This window comes from Thalassophryne amazonica, chromosome 9, assembly GCF_902500255.1.
Source record: "Thalassophryne amazonica chromosome 9, fThaAma1.1, whole genome shotgun sequence".
Classification (NCBI taxonomy): Eukaryota; Metazoa; Chordata; class Actinopteri; order Batrachoidiformes; family Batrachoididae; genus Thalassophryne; species Thalassophryne amazonica.
The window spans coordinates 3,514,926-3,536,169 of record NC_047111.1 but is presented as its reverse complement, the minus strand read 5'-3'; the positions used below and the strand labels follow the sequence as shown (position 1 = coordinate 3,536,169).

The following is a 21,244-nucleotide window of genomic DNA, read 5'->3' as shown; positions in this document are numbered from 1 at the left end:
TCATTACCTGGAATAACCAGGTACCCACACGACAACGACATCATGCATGTGTCCCAGCGTGTTAAGTGCCTGGACACATTCCCACACTAGAAGAGTGGCCCTTTAATGGCTCTTAGACACGCCTGACTATTGGAGTAAATAAAAACAAGAGAATGTCAAATGAATCTGCCACAGTCTGATGGTTTAATCCACAGCAGGCTGATTGTTTACAGAACAGAAAATTAAGCCTGAGCCTTAGAGGTAAAAAAAAAAAAAAAAAAGCTTTTTGCAACACGTTTTCTTTGACCTTTAACCTAACGACTCCCAAATCTAGCCACCTCCAGATATCTATCCAAGTAATATTCCCTCCAAGTTTGTCAGAAATCTGCCCACCATTTTGAGTGATCTTGTCCACAGACACACCACAGGCTGCTTTCATCCACCAATATTTGGAGTGAAAAAATGCTGCATGGCTGCAATCTAAAGTCTTTTATTTAGCAAAAAACAAGTTTTACATAAACATTCGCTGTGTTTAAATCCTGTCAGATCTGTCTGTCCCACTGGCAACGTACACACAGAGCTAGTTTCACCGTCACGAGCAGGATGTCCTCCGGTTGTCCTTACAGCCGGCCGTCCTGCGGCTGATGTTGGAGCTGTGAGGTTGTGTTGAGATCTCTGGGGAGGCTCTCTCTGGCTTCTCTCATCTTGGTCCTCGCCCTTTGGAAGGCCTCTGCAAAATAAAGAGATAAAAATTTATTTAACAATATTAATGAACAATATTTCACAAATATTTAAAACAATCAACAAAATAAATAATGCAATTTGAAAGACTTACAGTAAAAATCATAACTGATCTCTTTTTACAAAAAACCCGCTCAATGATAAGAAGCTAACAGCCTGGAGCCATGCCCACTGTGTACAGTTATATCACAATTTCAAACTGTTTAAAATCGGACTCCAAATTAATATGAGAGAAGTGTCGCGCAGCAGTGTGAAGCTCGCTCATGGTACAGGGCGTCCTCAACAGGAAGTGCCAATTTTCAAATCCACCGTAAAACAGGAAATGTTCAAATGTCAAACACTTCCTGGACTGACAGACGAGATCCCATGGAATCTCGCAGGAACTCAGTGGCAAGCTCACACTCAAACAGGAAGTGCCAAATTTTCACTCACAGTGAAAATGTCAAACACTTCCTGGAATGGGTGGAGCTAGAGCAGAGGCCGGGGTTTCACTGGACTCCACTGAAATCTGATTAGACACACATGATTGACATGTCACAGCACCACACGCCTGGTTGAAAGAGCTGCATTTTGAAATCAGTGAGTCACACTAACTGCTAGGTTCCTCCTGTACAGTAGTTGGTGCTGTGTACCACAAAAAGTTCTAATCCACCTTAGTAGAAGAAGAAGAATATTTGTCTCAGATTTGAATTGAACACGCCGTTTGAACTATGAACTGCTAATGACACCAAACTTATATTGGTGAGTAAATGACCGTATTTTATGTGGTCCAGGTTGTTAAAAGCAGCATTTCTCCTTTAATTCGGGGGTCTTATATACACATGTTTAAGCTAACAGACAGCAGCTGCTTCATTCTCTGTTGGCTTATTAGTGCAGCAGATAACTGAAACAATCCTTCAAATGGTGATACAAGCATCAAATTCAGCACAAATACAACTGGAAAAAAATTAATGGAGCAACTTGAACTTTTGACCCCTGTACAAACTGAAACTGACCTTTGTCACCATTCTTGCTGCTTTGACCTCATAACTCCAGAACATTCAGTCACAGATTATCCAAACTGTACCTTTTTGGAATCATTATGATCAGGCAAATAATGTGGTGTAGTTTTCTATATAATTAGAGCATCTTTTAATTTAGACCCCTGTGTAATTCTTCAAGTGACCCCTACCTGAAAATTGAAGTGGCCAATCAGTTTTTTTTTTTCTTTTCAAAAGAGTTCATGTCTATGGATTATTTGTGCTGAATTTGATGTTTGTATCACCATTTACAGGATTCCACTCTAAATATTCTCTTATCTGCTGCACTATATATGAGATGTAAGATGCTGCTCCTCAGTGTTTCTCAGTTGCCCTCAGAAGTATTGGAACACTTGGTATTTCACACATTATATATATATATATATATATATATATATATATATATATATATATATATATATATATATATATATATACACACACACACACACACACATACACACATATATATACATAATATACTACATAATACACAATATATACATATTAGGGCTGAAACGATTAGTCGAGTAACTCGAATAATTCGATTACAAAAAATGTTCGAGGCAAATTCTGTGCCTCATTTCTCATTGTAGTACATATGCCAGGCCTGTGTGTAACTTCCACAGAAAAACAAACAGAAGAAGACTAGAGCGTGCATGAACCGTGTAAGCGGTAATCAATTTAGCACAAAAACTACAGCTTTCCAACGCGACACACAGATGAAAATAAAGCCTTTTAGGAGAAAAACTGTCCAGGCTGATCATCTGAAATAGTTCACATTTAAAGTGAAGCAGTGTGTTTGTCTGTTTATAAAACAAACGTTTCGTCCGCTGTCTGCGCTCTGCTCTACGTGGGGAGTGGCTATTCCCGCGGCGGCCGGTGGCAGCCTCTCTCTGCCCGGTGTGAGCGGCTCAGCTCTGCCCTCACAGCTCCATCCCCGGACACACGGACAAACAGTCTCTGGAAGAAGTCCACTCTTCCTTCTGTGTTTCTCTCAGACTCGAACTGAGTGTTTCACTTTTTAAGTTTCGCTTTTTTGGGCAACACACAATGCTTCACAAACACTAACTCAAATAAAATAATAATAAATAAAAACCTGACTGTGAGGTTTGCATGTTCAACCTCCAGCTGAAATGCATCTGCTGAATCACAGAGAAAGAGGGATTAAAAAAAAGGAAGTAGCTATTCGCACGGCAAGACTCTGGTGGTAAAACTATTTGTATAAACAAACATCATACTGCATTAAATGAGAGTTATGGACACAGCCGCCGTTTGAATAGGGTCGGCCTTTTGCCACCAGAGTCTTGCCGTGCGAATACTGAAATGACACAGCTGAATTAAAAAAAATCATTTATACAAGTTTTGCCACCAGACTCTTGCAGTGTGAGTAGCCAAATGAGAGTTATGGACACAGCCGCTGTGCAAATAGCCACGGCCTAAAAAAAAAGTCATGCAGGGACCCAGTTCACCAACCTTAAAAAAAAACAAAAAAACTTAAAATGGTTAAATTTTACAAGTTAGGATAAACAAAAAACAGAGAGGGATACACTAAATCTGACAATCTGTGTGATGACACAGCAACATTGTGCCATTGCTTAGGGAGAGCCCTGGACTGTTGATGTTGTTAAAAACACAAAAGTACTTTTTATCCGATTACTCGATTAATCGCCAGAATAATCGATAGAATACTCGATTACTAAAATAATCGATAGCTGCAGCCCTAATACACACACACACACACTATATATATATATATATATATATATATATATATATATATATACGAGGGCTGTCCGTAAAGTATAGGTCCTTTTTATTTTTTTCAAAAACTATATGGATTTCATTCATATGTTTTTACGTCAGACATGCTTGAACCCTCGTGCACATGCGTGAGTTTTTCCACGCCTGTCGGTGACGTCATTCGCCTGTGAGCACTCCTTGTGGGAGGAGTCGTCCAGCCCCTCGTCGGAATTCCTTTGTCTGAGAAGTTGCTGAGAGACTGGCGTGTTGTTTGATCAAAATTTTTTCTAAACCTGTGAGACACATCGAAGTGGACATGGTTCGAAAAGTTAAGCTGGTTTTCAGTGAAACTTTTAACGGCTGATGAGAGATTTTGAGGTGATACTGTCGCTTTAAGGACTTTTCACGGTGCGAGACGTCGTGCAGCGCTCTCAGGCAGCGTCATCAGCCTGTTTCAAGCTTAAAACCTCCACATTTCAAGCTCTATTGATCCAGGACGTCGTGAGAGAACAGAGAAGTTTCAGAAGAAGTCGGTTTCAGCGTTTTATCCGGATATTCCACTGTTAAAGGAGATTTTTTTAATGAAAGACGTGCGGGCGGATGGCAGCGTCGGCTCGCAGCCGCCGCGACACTCCGTCACAGGAAAAACACCTCTGTTGGAAGCCTTAAGGACAAGTTGGAACATCTCCAGCTGATAAACAATTTCTCATATACTCACTCCACTGAAAGCCATCAAAAGCCGCCTGGATTTTACAAATGGTTATGAACACGGAGGTGTTTTTCCTGTGCCGCCGCGCCGCGTCGGCTGCGTCCCGACGCGCGGACCCGTCCGCACGTCTTTCATTAAAAAAATATCCTTTAACAGTGGAATATCTGGATAAAATGCTGAAACCGACTTCTTCTGAAACGTCTCTGTTCTCTCACGACGTCCTGGATCAATAGAGCCTGAAATGTGGAGGTTTTCAGCTTGAACAGGCTGATGACGCTGCCTGAGAGCGCTGCACGACGTCTCGCACCGTGAAAAGTCCTTAAAGCGACAGAATCACCTCAAAATCTCTCATCAGCTGTTAAAATTTTCACTGAAAAGCAGCTTAATTTTTCGAACCATGTCCACTTCGATGTGTCTCACAGGTTTAGAAAAAATTTTGATCAAACAAAGCGCCAGTCTCTCAGCAACTTCTCAGACAAAGGAATTCCGACGAGGGGCTGGACGACTCCTCCCACAAGGAGTGCTCACAGGTGAATGACGTCACCGACAGGCGTGGAAAAACTCACGCATGCGCACGAGGGTTCAAGCATGTCTGACGTAAAAACATATGAATGAAATCCATATAGTTTTTGAAAAAAATAAAAAGGACCTATACTTTACGGACAGCCCTCGTATATATATGCATACATAAACATGATTGGAATTGGGAAAGACAGGAGCATCTTAGTGGAGTTTAGATGTGATATGGTGACATTAGTGCAGGGATTTGTAAACGAGTTGTTATTACACAATTTATGAACATATTAATATTGCACGTGATTTGTGGACATATTATTGCATGTGGTTATTTCACAGTGTTATTATACAGTCTCACAGCAGCAGGGAGGAACGACCTGCGGTATTGTTCCTTCTTGCACTGAGGGTGCCTCAGTCTGTCACTCAACAAGCTACTCAGCTCCACTACAGTCCAGTTCAGAGGGTGAGAGGAGATGTTCATGATGGATTTGAACTTGGCTAACACCCTCCTCTCAGCCACCTCCTCCAGAGAGTCCAGAGGACAGCCCAGGACAGAGCTGGACTTCCTGACCAGCTTATTCAGTCTCTTTCTCTCCCGCTCTGTGCTGCCCGGGGCCCAACAGACGACAGCACAGAGGAGAGCAGAGGCTACAACAGAGTCATAGAAGGTCTTAAGCAGAGGTCTGCTCACTCCAAAGGATCTCAGTCTCCTCAGGAGGTGGAGGCGACTCTGGCCTTTCTTGTACAGGGCGTCAGTGTTGTGAGTCCAGTCCAGTTTGCTGTTGAGGTGAACACCCAGGTATTTGAAACTGTCCACAGTCTTTATGTCCTCCCCCTGGATGTTCACCGTTGGGCGAGGTGGTGGTTTCCTCCTGAAGTCGATCACCATCTCCTTCGTCTTACTGGTGTTGAGACACAAGTGGTTGCGTTCACACCAGTCCACAAAGTCTGTGATGACCGACTGGTACTCCAGCTCATTCCCCTCAGACACATGGCCCACAATGGCGGAGTCATCAGAGAATTTGTGGAGGTGGCAGCTGTCCGTGTTGTAGGTGAAGTCCGAGGTGTAGAGGGTAAAGATCTCAATTTCAGACACTTTTGTGCATTTTGGTAGTTTGATTTTATAAATTTGAATCAGTTTTATAATTCAAAGACTGCTCTACAGTTTGACTAAATCTCAGTTTCAGACACTTTTGTGCATTTTGGTAGTTTGATTTTATATATTTTAATCAGTCTTATAATTTAAAGACAGTTCTACAGTTTGACTAAATGGTGCAGTGCATGTTTTTCTTCAGATCAGGATTATTTTGCAGCGCAGCACCATCCTCTGGATAAAGCTCAAACATACAGCAAGAATTCAAGCTTGAACTGAACCCTGCATGCTCTGCAGCAGACAAGACAGCTCCTGCTTTAGGGGACGGCGGTCTGGGTGTTTCAGGTCTGCCTGTAGGACCTTGGACTAATACTTCCTGGTCCTGAGCCCTCACAGATGTGGGACGGTATCAGGAACGTGGACAGCTCCATGTGGCACCGGCAGCTTCCATTTTGTTTGAGATTGTCTTTCTTGCGTTGGGTTTGTGTTTCCGGACAGCCTGGCATCTGTGTGCAAATGTGTTAATGAAACCCACGGCATTATTTCACATGTCTCTCAGGGGGCTGACAAACAAACCATCGCCAAGACAATGTCTCCTCAACCCCATATGTGGGATCCATAGTGAGGAATCGACCGAACAAAGAGAGGTCTTTAACTGAAATGACATCTGATCTGGTCGATGGCTGGTGCTATGTACTGAATTTCATGTCAACAACAAATCATCAGGAATGTTTCGTCAGTATTCAGGTTATGGCCACAGCAGAGAGCCACGCCTCTGACTCGTGTTTGTGTGATGATGCCTTTGATAAATGCTTTTTACTTGTCACTTGGCTTCATGCAGGACACTGAGTGGCGTCCTTTACCCAGAATGCTTTGGAGAGCCTCTTGCTGACTGAAGCCTCCCAGCTGGTCCACAACTTTCTGCCTCCTCTTTTTCAACACACTGGCATCAAGAAAGGACCTGAAACACAAAGACAGCAAGAGAAACAGACTGTGGGCTGTCGGTCAGAGTTCTTAACTTTCGTGACCCACGTTGAGTAACTAATACATTTTCAATAATATTGTCCAAAAACATATTTGAAAGCATACTATGTAACTAAAAATCTCCATAATTTTGACAAAGAGCCCTGAAAAATTACCCAATCACAGTGGACCATTCATACACTGCTTTTAAAACGATAAAAATCAACACCTGTTATCAGCCTCAGTTGAATATAATTTTTCTTCCTGTAGCAGACATTCTTTTACATTGATTTTAAATAAGTTTGTGATTTATATTTTCTAAATTGTCAGTACTTATTTTGTGTGAATTTAATTGATTCACATGACCACGACACTGTATTTCAGATAAATAATTTTGTAATTTCTACATTTTGTGGCCTTTTGAATGATGCTTATGGTTGTAAATATTTTCATGCATAACTTGCCATCATTATTTTTGCTAACATCAGGAGACAACCAGGCACTCCAGGATATCATGATGAAGGTTACCGCTGTTTTTACAATATTACTGAAATCAAAGGGGCCATTTGGAGGAATAAAAAGCTAGATGATAAAATTTACTACTGTAGGTTCATTCAGTCAGGGCAACTAAGGAAGGGGCTCTCTAAGAAGCACTTCAAGGTCCTGGAGTGGCCTGGCCAGTCTCCAGACCTGAACTCAATAGAAAATCTTTGGAGGGAGCTGAAACGCCAAACCTGAGGACTTATATATATATGTGTGTGTGTGTGTGTGTGTGTGTGTAAATGAAAACAATATGTTCTGCTTAGTGATTACAGTATTGATAACATAATGAAAAACATGAAACTCTGTAGGAGTAATATATATACAGTGAGGAAAATAAGTATTTGAACACCCTGCGATTTTGCAAGTTCTCCCACTTAGAAATCATGGAGGGGTCTGAAATTTTCATCTTAGGTGCATGTCCACTGTGAGAGACATAATCTAAAAAAAATCCAGAAATCACAATGTGTGATTTTTTTTAATAATTTATTTGTATGTTACTGCTGCAAATAAGTATTTGAACACCTACCAACCAGCAAGAATTCTGTCTCTCACAGACCTGTTAATTTTTCTTTAAGAAGCCCTCTTATTCTGCACTCTTTACCTGTATTAATTGCACCTGTTTGAACTTGTTACCTGTATAAAAGACACCTGTTCACACACTCAATCAATCACACTCCAACCTGTCCACCACAGCCAAGACCAAAGAGCTGTCAAAGGACACCAGGGACAAAACTGTAGACCTGCACAAGGCTGGGATGGACTACAGGACAACAGGCAAGCAGCTTGGTAGAAGATAACAACTGTTATGATTATTTATTAGAAAGTGGAAGAAACACAAGATGACTGTCAATCTCCCTCGGTCTGGGATTCCATGCAAGATGTCACTTTGTGGGGTAAGGATGATTCTGAGAAAGCTCAGAACTACACAGGAGGACCTGGTCAATGACCCGAAGAGAGCTGGGACCACAGTCACAAAGATTACATTAGTAACACATGATGCTGTCATGGTTTAAAATCCTGCAGGGCAGCAAGGTCCCCCTGCTCAAGCCAGCACATGTCCAGGCCCATTTGAAGTTCACCAGTGACCATCTGGATGATCCAGAGGAGGCATGGGAGAAGGTCATGTGGTCAGATGAGACCAGAATAGAGCTTTTTGGAATCAACTCCTCTTACCATGTTTAAAGGATGAGAACAACCCCAAGAAAACCATCCCAACCGTAAAGCATGGGGGTGGAAACATCATACTCTGGGGTGCTCTTCTGCAAAAGGGACAGGACGACTGCACCGTATTGAAGGGAGGATAGATGGGGTCATGTATTGAGAGATTTTGGCAAACAACCTCCTTCCCTCAGTAAGAGCATTGAAGATGGGTCATGGCTGGGTCTTCCAGCATGACAATGACCCCAAACACACAGCCAGGGCAACTAAGGAGGGGCTCCGTAAGAAGCATTTCAAGGTCCTGGAGTGGCCTGGCCAGTCTCCAGATCTGAACTCAATAGAAAATCTTTGGAGGGAGCTGAAACTCCTAACCTGGAGACTTCCTAGTGGGGCGGACCCAAGATTGACGCAATGTAAAGAGCCCCCCCGAGTCGGTGTCAAAAAATACCTCCCCGACTTGTGACGACTTGCAAACCTGACGGAAAAACAGCCAAGGTAAACGACAACGTCGAAGATAGCGCAGATGTAAGCGAGGAAGATGCTGATATTTGCACGGAGGAGATTTCAAGAGAGACATAAAGCAGGAGCTCGGTGGCTTTAAAGACAAAATGTGGAAGACTATGAAAGATGACTTCAGAGAGTTTAAGGACGTGAAGTTACAAAACCTTGAGAGCCAGAAAGCTAACATTGCTGAGGCCCAGTCACGCATTAAAGATCTGGAAGCTGCATGTGTGATGATGAAAGAAACGCTGCTTTCCTCGATTAGACAAAACAACGACATGCAGGAGAAGATTGTAGACTTGGAGAGCAGTGGTAGAAGAAATAATCTTTGAATATATGGCGTTGTAGAAGAAAAAGAGGGCAAATCTGTCATGGACTTTGTGTCAGAGCTGATAAAACACACATTAAGCTACTAGACGGAGTCCAGCTCCAAATACAGCGAGCCCATAGAGTACTGATCCCAAAACCGGCCCCTCCAGCAGCACCAAGATCGATAATTGTTCACTTTTTGCATGATGCACTGTTTCTTTCTCTTTTTGCTCTGTATGCACCACTCTGCATTTAATCATTAGTGATCGATCTCTGCTCCCCTCCACAGCATGTCTTTTTCCTGGTTCTCTCCCTCAGCCCCAACCAGTCCCAGCAGAAGACTGCCCCTCCCTGAGCCTGGTTCTGCTGGAGGTTTCTTCCTGTTAAAAGGGAGTTTTTCCTTCCCACTGTAGCCAAGTGCTTGCTCACAGGGGGTCGTTTTGACCGTTGGGGTTTTACATCATTATTGTATGGCCTTGCCTTGCGGTGTGGAGCGCCTTGGGGCGGCTGTTTGTTGTGATTTGGCGCTATATAAAAAAAAAATTGATTGATTGATTGATAAGCCTCAAGCAGGGTGACACAAAGTTCTTTTTAATTTCCATCCTGGCTGCTCACCTTGCTTGCTGGATAGAATGAAGCGTGAAGGTGACACTTCCTGTGGTCTCTGTGCAAAAGCCAAAGCGACTCAGCCTCTCCCCCTGCAATGAAACAAGAACGCAATCATGTGCTAAAATTTTGATTTCTTATCAACCAAAGTGTTTCAGGCTCTATAGACATAATTAGGACCAGCTACATTGAATATTATTAACCCATCACTTATATTGTAATGAATTATGCATGACTGGTGACCCCAAAGCAGAGAAGAGCACATGTGGGTTCCACATGCTGTGCCTTGTTTTTGAAAAAATTCAGATGTCATCCAAAAACAAAGAGAACAGTCAACAAATTATTACATTTTTAGTACATCAATAACCAGCCCCTGAAATGCAGCGGGACCATTAGCTAGTCCAAGATATTCAGAATGACCACTAGGAGTATGAAAGATTGTAATACATTCTTCGCCCTGTCTTATTCTAACCAAATGATTAATTAAACCCAAGATCATAGTATCTTGTAAGAGCTGAAATGCTGAAGATGAGAGAAGGAGAGGACACCTGTTCTCAACAGTAATGCCACAGAGTCCTCGGTTCTCTCAGAAGGGAAACAAAACAGAAAGTAAAGCAACAGAAACCAACAAGAACCAGGACTGACAAGAGAAAAGGACCAGCGATAGTAATAAAAATGTGAAGTCACATAACAGGCCCTGATCTGACATGTCTTTAAAGTGCGGTTATTGAACCTCTCCTTTAAAAAAACTTGCCTTGATCCTGTTTTTATAGCCAATTACAGGTCATCTCAAATTTGCCTTTTTTCCCCACAAAAAAAATGAGCACTGCAGCAATCTGTGGATTATTTGCCCAACAGCAACCTTTTTAACCGCTTCACCCAACATTTAGGACAAGTCTTTCTCCAGAAAGTGATCTTGCTAAATTTGTCAGTGATGATCTTCTATGGATTCAGTTACCACTTCAGTACTGCTTCTGATGTTGTCGATCATTATGTAGTGTTCAGTAGAGTTGAAAACTCCTTTGACATTTCTGATTCTTTCATGGTTGCATCATTTTTGTCTAACCAATTGAAATGTGTTTTCTATGAAATGTGTTTTCAAATACCACACCCACCCAGAGATGGGTGTGGTATTTGTGCTGGAGACCCTACTGTCCTGTGCACCAACAGCATTTCCTGTATATTTGTTTTGTGAATTGATCTGTACAGAACCACAGATGATGTAGTTCTGTTGGCTTCATCAAACAATGACTTCTAGTTTGCATGTGCAGCAGCTGGGATGAGAATTAACACCTCCAAATCTGAGACCATGGTCCTCCATCAGAAAAGGCTGGTGTGTCCCCTATGGGTTAGAGTTATTACAGGGCTTTATTACCATAAGGAGGAGATCAAGCATCTCTGGGTCTTGTTCCCAAGTGAGGGCATAATGGAGCATGAGAGCCATAGACCATAGGTTAAACCCCTCCCTCCTGAATCTCCAAGCCTTGTGAGCACCGCTGCAGGATAGGAATGCAATCCAGCATTGCATCCTATCTGGTTCCAAAAGACTAATCTTGTAAACACTTTGGTCAGTTTAATGCTAAAAATAATTAAAACTGATTAACTACACGTACTGCATTGTTTTAATGATTTTAATCACTTTTAACTACACTAGCGTGTTGCGTGGGGATCCACACATAAAACAGGTAGCTGACATTTTTCAAGGGTGGTAATAAATTAAGTAATGAGTTGGAATGGTGTGTGAGTCCAGAATGCTTTAAGAGCCTTAGAAAGCAAAGGTTTTTTTTTTAGAAGGACTCAACCCTTTTATTTCCTGTTATGTAATTTTTATGTTAATTTATTGTCTTAATGTATTTATAAATTGGTTAGGTTGTTAACATATACATACTATTAATATGTATATGTCGCAGACATTTAAGTCCTTCAGACTTTTTTTGAGCAAATGCTTAAGGAGTGTTGTGTGGGCCGCTGAAGAGGAGGTACTGCTGGCCCACCACCACCAGAGGGCGCCCTGCTTGGAGTGCGGGCTCCAAGCACGAGAGGGCGCCAGACCTAGAAGAAGTGACAGCTGTCATTCATCCCCTGCACCAGCTGTCACTCGTTCATCATCATCACCACCATAAAAGCCGGACTGCAACTCCACCTCCTCGCCGAGAAATCGACTACCATTACCAAGGTAATTTCTCTGTGAACTTAAGACTGTGTATCTGACTAAACTCTTCTTTGCAGCCGTTTTCCTGTCGGTGAGACTCGTCTGTGGAGGTGGCGTTTGAGGTGTTCAGTGACGGCTTCGCAACACCTCCCACCCAGATAAGTGCTCAAACAGGAGCTGCACGAGTGTGTGATTGGAGGTGGAGGTGCTTCCTCCCTCTCTGACTGTGGATTTACTGAGTGTGCGGACTCACACTCACTCATCATATTTCTGCTTTCTGCCAGCAGTACCAGGGTCGACAGCCGAAGACAGAGGCCACCTGGGGACTTGGCGGCTCCGGTGTTCTTCAGACCGTTGGTGGTGGAAGCCGTGTGGGACGCGGCTTCTCTCTCGTCGGGGGTCTTCTATCTACGAGCCTGCCCACACATCACCTGGTGTTAAATTGACTGTGCAGATTACAGTACGTTTCGTTGTGTATTATCACAACATTAAATTGTTACCTTTTTGGCTTATTCATTGTCCGTTCATTTGCGCCCCCTGTTGTGGGTCCGTGCTACGACACCTTCCCAACAAGGAGAGCATTAGCAGGGATAAACTTTTCAGCTTATGGGGGGGCCTCCAGACCCCTGCCTCTTTAAGCATTTTTCTTTATTTGCCTCTCACACACCTGGAAGCTCCTCACCATCTAACCATGTAATTAGGTCCTTCAGACTTTATTTCAGTAAAATGGTTCTGGAAAGCAGGAGTATGACTAAAACCTTTCAGCCCTCCACTCCCCAGACCCCCCTACTTACAGCCCTCTTAACCCCCTGCCAATTTAAGCATTTTTTTTATAATGTAGATGTAAATTAATATTTAAAGTTGACAGTAGGGCTGTACAATATGGCCAAATTATCATATCTCAATATTGTCATATCAATATGATATAACATATGACTATGATTTGACACAAAGTGCAGCAACAGTGAAAATTAAACCTTCTTAAACAAAACAGTAATAATACCACACTCATTTTGCACTCATCATAAGGTTAGGATACTGTGCCCTCCAAAAGTATTGGAACAATTGGAATTTCACACATTTTAATTTATGTAATTTTAAATGCAAGAAATACAAAAAATATAAAGAATAAAAACGTCTAAAATTATCTTCCTCAAACTCAAACTGAAAGCAAATCTCTAAATCTCTGTCGTGTTGTCCACAAGCTCACCACAAGGGTGCGTTCTTTCGCCCCTCCTTTTTATTATGTATACAGACAGCTGCTGCAGTTCTCAAGACGACAGCTATTTGGTTAAATTTTCTGATGACACTGTACTGTTGTTCCATCTCCACGGTTCAGAATCAGACCATGGAGCTGTTTGATTTGTTGGGGTGATAACTTTTTGGATTTAAATGTGTCCAAAACTAAAGAAATGATCATTGACTTCAGATGTAACAGGGATGTGGCCAAGGAGAGGATCATACACAATGAAAAAAGTGGAACTTGTCACATCATGTAAGTATTTGGGGACTATTTTTGATGACAAGCTGAAGTTTGATGTGAACACAGACACCACTATGAATTGAGGACAGCAGAGAACTTATCTTCTCCGTAAATTGAATTCTTTTTCTGTCAGGCCTGCCATCCTTTGTCGTTTTTATCAGTCTTTTATTGAGAGTCTTTTGTGTTTTTCATTTATCTGCTGGTTTCACAGCCTCTCAGATAAAGACAGAAAACAGCATGAACAACATTGTTAAGATCTGTTCAAAGGTTATTGGAGTGAAACAAAGAGACTTACACTCTTTTTGTAATCAACAGATCCTCCGGAAGGCTGAAATCATCTTGTCCATGTCAGGTTGTGTTCTTTTAGGACAGTTTTCCCTGCTTCCTTCAGGACGCCGTTATGCGTCCCCAGGGTGTAGAACCAACCGGTTTTTAAAGTCGTTTATACCTTCGGTAATTCGACTTTTAAATGCTCCGTAGGTCTGCCATGTTTATATTTATTTATTTATTTATTCTTGCTATTCATTTTAACTTCTTAAGTCTGTTTGATTTGTTTTTATTAGTTTTATTGTTGTTATATATTATGTTATTGTTTTTTTAGACTGCTCAAATGAAATTGCCCGATGTGGGATTAATAAAGTTGTTGATTGATTGATTGATTGAAAACTCAGGGTTGAAAGTGGTGAAAAACAAAAAAAAAAAAAAAAAAAAAAAAAACTGAAACCCAAAATTGCTCCCCCCCCCCAGGAAATGTTTGAATTCTGGAAGCTGTGAAATGCAATCTGGGACTATTCCAGACAATAAACTGCAGTGAGTGCAGCATCCATTTGGTGAGAAAAAAAAAACTTTCCTTATTCAAATTCATTCCAGTAGTATTCTGCTCTTACTAGGATGCAGCAGTTTTCTAGTTTGGCAGATAGTTCTGGAGGAAATCACTGAAGAAATTAACAAACTGAAAATATGGCTGTCATTAAAATTAAATAAAACAAAACTAATGTTATTTGGGAACTGCAGAATGAATGAGCAAGTACAAATGCAGATAAATGGGGTGCAGATTGAAAGGGTTCATGAAAATACACTTCTTGGGGCAATAATAGATGAGAATATCAGTTGGAAACCACACATCAAATATATACAAACTGAATTATCAAGAAGCATTTCAGTCTAAAAAAAAAAAAAAAAAAAAAAAGCACAACGTGTTCCTGATCACAAATCCCTCTGCATTTACACTGTTCCACTGTCTGACCGGATTTCAATTACTGTGTAGAAATCTGGGACAATAACTACATGAGTTTGATAAAATCACTAACTATTCTTCAAAAAAGGGCAATATGAGGTCCTTCATGTTGGATATCAAGACCAGACTCACTCACTCTTCTAAAAGATAAAACGATTAAAAATAACAGACGTAGTAAAATTCCAAACAGCACAGATCTTGTACAAAGCAAAAAATAATCTTTTACCAAAAAACATACAGAAATTGTTCAGGGACCAAAAGGAGGGATATCAATTAAGAGGGAAAATCAATAAAATCCATAAAAACAAGATTCTGCATTTCATTTTGTGGGGTGAGACTGTGGATCGGTGTGGGTGTGGACTTAAAGCAGCGCCCATACATTCAACGGTTTAAAATATAAAAAATGTGTTTATACAGGATACAGGGATGGAGGTGTAAGAGTCACTAGGTCTTCACAGGAAACAGTTATTTATTTCTATATTTATGTTCATTGTTAGTTGGTTTTATCATTTTGTTATATTTTATCAGGTTTTTGTTTCTTTCTCTAAAATTGTATTGTAGCATTATTAGTTATTATTACTATTATTGTAGCTATTGTTGCTATTATTATTATTACTAATATATAAATAAAAAATTGAAAAAAATACAATTTGTAATACATTTGACTCTTTTATGACAGCAAATGCTGAGCCATTAATTATTATATGGAAAACAAATGCACACAAACGTGCTGAGATGCGAATAACTTAATGCTAACTTTAACACTAAAAACGCCATAAACATGCTAACACATTAGCTAACTGTTTCAGAAGAGCATGACAGGTCGGTTTAACATAAAAAGGCAAATATTACTTACAGACATTTGCTCTTTAGGGTTTTAGCGGGTAAAAATTAAGATAAGCGAAATAAAACAACGGCTTTGCTTAAAAAGCCCTGAAGTTGCCCAAAACCTGCCTGATTGAAGCACAGCACTTAACATTTCCTACTGAACAATACTGATCTAAAAAATGACCCAGGCAACTGGCAAAAAAGCGGAATTCCGCCAAAAAAAGTGGACATTTTTCTCCCTGAAAACTTGATAATACCTGTAAATAATAATCAGTTTTATTATCAGTTTGCTTCAGACAGGGGATGGAAACATGAACATTTCCAACACAAAAGTTTAATTCACCAAAACATCAAATCCTTGCATCTCAAATGTACTGTTTGGTAAATTGTAGCTGAACGTTCAGGTCGTCTTTTGAAGAAAATCCTCCTCTACAACACTTCATCAGGAAGCTGAATATTATATTTTTAATTAATTTATAAGTTGTAGGCATTTGCTTTCAGTTTGAGTTTAAGGAAGAAAAGTTTAGATTTATTTATCTAAAGTTGTGTCACTGGTATGCCACTCAGAGAATAAAATTAAGAGGTTACACAGGTTTTCTCTCAAAAATTCTTGAAATGGTAGTTGTAAAACAGCTAACTGATCATCTGCAGAGGAATGGTCTATTTGAAGAGTTTCAGTCAGGTTTTAGAATTCATCATAGTACAGAAACAGCATTAGTGAAGGTTACAAATGATCTTCTTATGGCCTCGGACAGTGGACTCATCTCTGTGCTTGTTCTGTTAGACCTCAGTGCTGCTTTTGATACTGTTGACCATAAAATTTTATTACAGAGATTAGAGCATGCCATAGGTATTAAAGGCACTGCGCTGCGGTGGTTTGAATCATATTTGTCTAATAGATTACAATTTGTTCATGTAAATGGGGAATCTTCTTCACAGACTAAAGTTAATTATGGAGTTCCACAAGGTTCTGTGCTAGGACCAATTTTATTCACTTTATACATGCTTCCCTTAGGCAGTATTATTAGACGGTATTGCTTAAATTTTCATTGTTACGCAGATGATACCCAGCTTTATCTATCCATGAAGCCAGAGGACACACACCAATTAGCTAAACTGATGGATTGTCTTACAGACATAAAGACATGGATGACCTCTAATTTCCTGCTTTTAAACTCAGATAAAACTGAAGTTATTGTACTTGGCCGCACAAATCTTAGAAACATGGTGTCTAACCAGATCCTTACTCTGGATGGCATTACCCTGACCTCTAGTAATACTGTGAGAAATCTTGGAGTCATTTTTGATCAGGATATGTCATTCAAAGCGCATATTAAACAAATATGTAGGACTGCTTTTTTGCATTTACGCAATATCTCTAAAATCAGAAAGGTCTTGTCTCAGAGTGATGCTGAAAAACTAATTCATGCATTTATTTCCTCTAGGCTGGACTATTGTAATTCATTATTATCAGGTTGTCCTAAAAGTTCCCTAAAAAGCCTTCAGTTAATTCAAAATGCTGCAGCTAGAGTACTGACGGGGACTAGAAGGAGAGAGCATATCTCACCCATATTGGCCTCTCTTCATTGGCTTCCTGTTAATTCTAGAATAGAATTTAAAATTCTTCTTCTTACTTATAAGGTTTCGAATAATCAGGTCCCATCTTATCTTAGGGACCTCGTAGTACCATATCACCCCAATAGGGCGCTTCGCTCTCAGACTGCAGGCTTACTTGTAGTTCCTAGGGTTTGTAAAAGTAGAATGGGAGGCAGAGCCTTCAGCTTTCAGGCTCCTCTCCTGTGGAACCAGCTCCCAATTCGGATCAGGGAGACAGACACCCTCTCTACTTTTAAGATTAGGCTTAAAACTTTCCTTTTTGCTAAAGCTTATAGTTAGGGCTGGATCAGGTGACCCTGAACCATCCCTTAGTTATGCTGCTATAGACGTAGACTGCTGGGGGGTTCCCATGATGCACTGTTTCTTTCTCTTTTTGCTCTGTATGCACCACTCTGCATTTAATCATTAGTGATCGATCTCTGCTCCCCTCCACAGCATGTATTTTTCCTGGTTCTCTCCCTCAGCCCCAACCAGTCCCAGCAGAAGACTGCCCCTCCCTGAGCCTGGTTCTGCTGGAGGTTTCTTCCTGTTAAAAGGGAGTTTTTCCTTCCCACTGTAGCCAAGTGCTTGCTCACAGGGGGTCGTTTTGACCGTTGGGGTTTTACATAATTATTGTATGGCCTTGCCTTACAATATAAAGCGCCTTGGGGCAACTGTTTGTTGTGATTTGGCGCTATATAAAAAAAATTGATTGATTGATTGATTGATTATACAGAACAGAGGAGGAGTAAATTAAACGTGTCTTCACGTTATATGTCATGAAAAAACAGCTGCCTGTTAGTTTAAAATCACTGGAGAAACACGTATATACACTCAACAAAAATATAAACGCAACACTTTTGGTTTTGCTCCCATTTTGTATGAGATGAACTCAAAGATCTAAAACGTTTTCCACATACACAATATCACCATTTCCCTCAAATATTGTTCACAAACCAGTCTAAATCTGTGATAGTGAGCACTTCTCCTTTGTTGATATTTAGTAGATCCTCCTTTTGCAGAAATAACAGCCTCTAAACACTTCCTATAGCTTCCAATGAGAATCTGGATTCTGGATGAAGGTATTTTGGACCATTCTTCTTTACAAAACATCTCACGTTTGTTGGTTCTGAGCATGGACAGCCCGCTTAAAATCACACCACAGATTTTCAATAATATTCAGGTCTGGGGACTGAGATGGTCAGAACGTTGTACTTGTTCCTCTGCATGAATGTCTTAGTAGATTTTGAGGAGTGTTTAGGGTCGTTTTGCTGAAAGATCCAGCCCCGGTGCAACTTCAACTTTGTCACTGATTCATGAACATTGTTCTCAAGAATCTGCTGATATTGACTGGAATCCATGTGGCGATCAACTTTAACAAGATTCCCAGTACCTGCACTGGCCACACAGCCCCACAGCATTATGGAACCACCTCTAAATTTTACTGTAGGTAGCAAGTGTTTTTCTTGGAATGTTGTGTTCTTTTTCAGCCATGCATACCGCCCCTTCTTATGTCCAAATAACTCAATTTTAGTTTCATCAGTCCACAGCACCTTATTCCAAAATGAAGCTGGCTTTGTTGTGTGGGCTGCCAGAAGAGGAGGTACTGCTGGCCCACCACCAGAGGGCGCCCTGCCTGAAGTGCAGGCTTCAGGCACGAGAGGGCGCTGCCGCCTCCAGGAACAAGCCGGTGACAGCTGTCACCCATCAACCATGACAGCTGTCACTGATCATCTACTCCACATCTGGAATAAAAGCAGGAAGACACCTCCACCACATTGCCGAGATATCATCTTCATCAAGAGGTAATATCCTCAGCCTTTGTGGTAATTTTCTAAATCTATCTATTGTGAGTGTTTGCAGGAGTACCGGTCCTTAGTTTGTGGAGGCTGTGCAGGACGGCACTCTTTTCCTCTGAGGGATCGCAGCAACACGTATTGAGTGAGAGGTGGAGGTGGAATTCCCACCATAATTGTTCTGGGTGCACACACACCCACACTTGACTGTTTTTGTTTTCTGCCAGCAGTACCACATCCGACACGCCGAGACGGTGGCCACCTGGGGACTTCGGGACTTGGCGGCTCCAGCATTTTATCCGGATATTCCACTGTTAAAGGAGATTTTTTTAATGAAAGACGTGCGGACGGATTGCAGCGTCGGCTCGCAGCCGCCGCGACGCTCCGCCACAGGAAAAACACAAAGCCTTAAGGACAAGTTGGAACATGTCCAGCTGTTAAACAATTTCTCATATACTCACTCCACTGAAAGCCATCAAAAGCCGCCTGGATTTTACAAATGGTTATCAACACGGAGGTGTCCCGACGCGCGCCCGCACGTCTTTCATTAAAAAAATCTCCTTTAACAGTGGAATATCCGGATAAAATGCTGAAACCGACTTCTTCTGAAACTTCTCTGTTCTCTCACGACGTCCTGGATCAATAGAGCCTGACATGTGGAGGTTTTCAGCTTGAAACAGGCTGATGACGGCGCCTGAGAGCGCTGCACGACATCTCGCACCGTGGGAAGTCCTTAAAGCGACAGTATCACCTCAAAATCTCTCATCAGCCGTTAAAATTTTCACTGAAAACCAGCTTAATTTTTCGAACCGTGTCCACTTCGATGTGTCTCACAGGTTTAGAAAAACTTTTGATCAAACAAAGCACCAGTCTCTCAGCAACTTCTCAGACAAAGGAATTCCGACGAGGGGCTGGACGACTCCTCCCACAAGGAGTGCTCACAGGCGAATGACGTCACCGACAGGCGTGGAAAAACTCACGCATGCGCACGAGGGTTCAAGCATGTCTGACGTAAAAACATATGAATGAAATCCATATAGTTTTTGAAAAAAATAAAAAGGACCTATACTTTATTGACAGACCTCGTACATAAAATGTTCTCAAATAAATGACAAATGTATGAAATATTATAAAAAACAAATTCCTAGTAAACAGCTTTTAACAAAACCTTTCCACAAGTAAAGAGCAGCACAATGGTTCCAGCATGAAGCCCTGTTCAATTTTATTCAACCTTCATATTTTTTGCCAGAAAAAATAACTTGTCCAAAACTGTCACACTCTATAAGGAATTTTTTTAAGAGAATTAATGTTAAAGAATCCCTTTACTTTTGTACAATTTAATTTTATTTTCTATCTCTTTCTATTAACTGTTCGTTTAATGTTTGTTAATATATCTCTTTAAATAAAGTTTTAAAAACAAAAACATTGTGGGAGAGGCAAAAAAGTGAGTAAAATCACCTTAAAAATATTTAGAACCACAAATAAACTTGATTCTTGGTTTGTTTATTTATTTTTCCATTAAAATTGGCCATCACTGATTAAAATAAAATAACTTCTCAAAGCCAGGGCTTCTGAAAGTCTGGGGACTATTTAATCACAGCGCAGCAAATGAGATCAGTAGGCTGAGTGAGTCCGAGTGAGGAGTATTGTAGATATCCTTCCGCTCAGTGCTTTACAGGCTGCTGCAGGCAGCAGACCAGGGGGAGACCTGCTGCCACTCGGTGACGACACAGACTTTCACTTTCAGTCACCAAACATCAGAAAAATCTCCGGTAACACCAGGAAAAGTAGCTAGACTTGTCGCTAGTCACTTTTGAGATAATAAGTCGTTAAGAGGGTTTGGAAAGTTGCCAGATTTAGGTAGAAACTCGCTAAGTTGGCAACACTGAATGAACACACGCAATGCGAACTCACCCATGCACAACCCTGTACCGAACCGAACATCCCGTACCGAAATGGTTCAATACAAATACATGTACCGTTACACCCTTAGTGACTGGTATTTTTGTAAATCATTTGTAAATAATTGTGTTTTGTGTTTATCTGTTAATCTTATTTCAACAGGTAGTTGAAAATGCCTCTGCCTTCTGTGAAGAAGTCACACGCACCCAGTGACTCTGAAACTCCAGGCCACCGCAAAGTTATTACCTGGAAATGCAGATGGTCTTCAATCTGCTACCCAGAAGGAGGTGAGCACAAAAATGACCAACCTCGTCAGTCAAGCTGTGACCACACAGCTTGACACAAGGAAACAACGTAGCTGAAACACTAG

General features: G+C 41.1%; 1 protein-coding gene across 1 annotated transcript in view; it reads right to left on the bottom strand.

Annotated features, from left to right (window-relative positions):
• Nucleotides 1-490: 490 nt before the first annotated feature.
• Nucleotides 491-21,244, bottom strand: part of mks1 (MKS transition zone complex subunit 1) — a 189,312-nt gene continuing 168,558 nt past the window's right edge. Inside the window, exons 16-18 of the mRNA XM_034178062.1 lie at nucleotides 9,890-9,972; nucleotides 6,664-6,761; nucleotides 491-709 (exon numbers count right to left, since the gene is read on the bottom strand). Coding sequence (XP_034033953.1) covers nucleotides 600-709; nucleotides 6,664-6,761; nucleotides 9,890-9,972 — 291 coding nt within the window. The 3' untranslated portion in view covers nucleotides 491-599. The remainder of the gene's footprint in view (nucleotides 710-6,663; nucleotides 6,762-9,889; nucleotides 9,973-21,244) is intronic.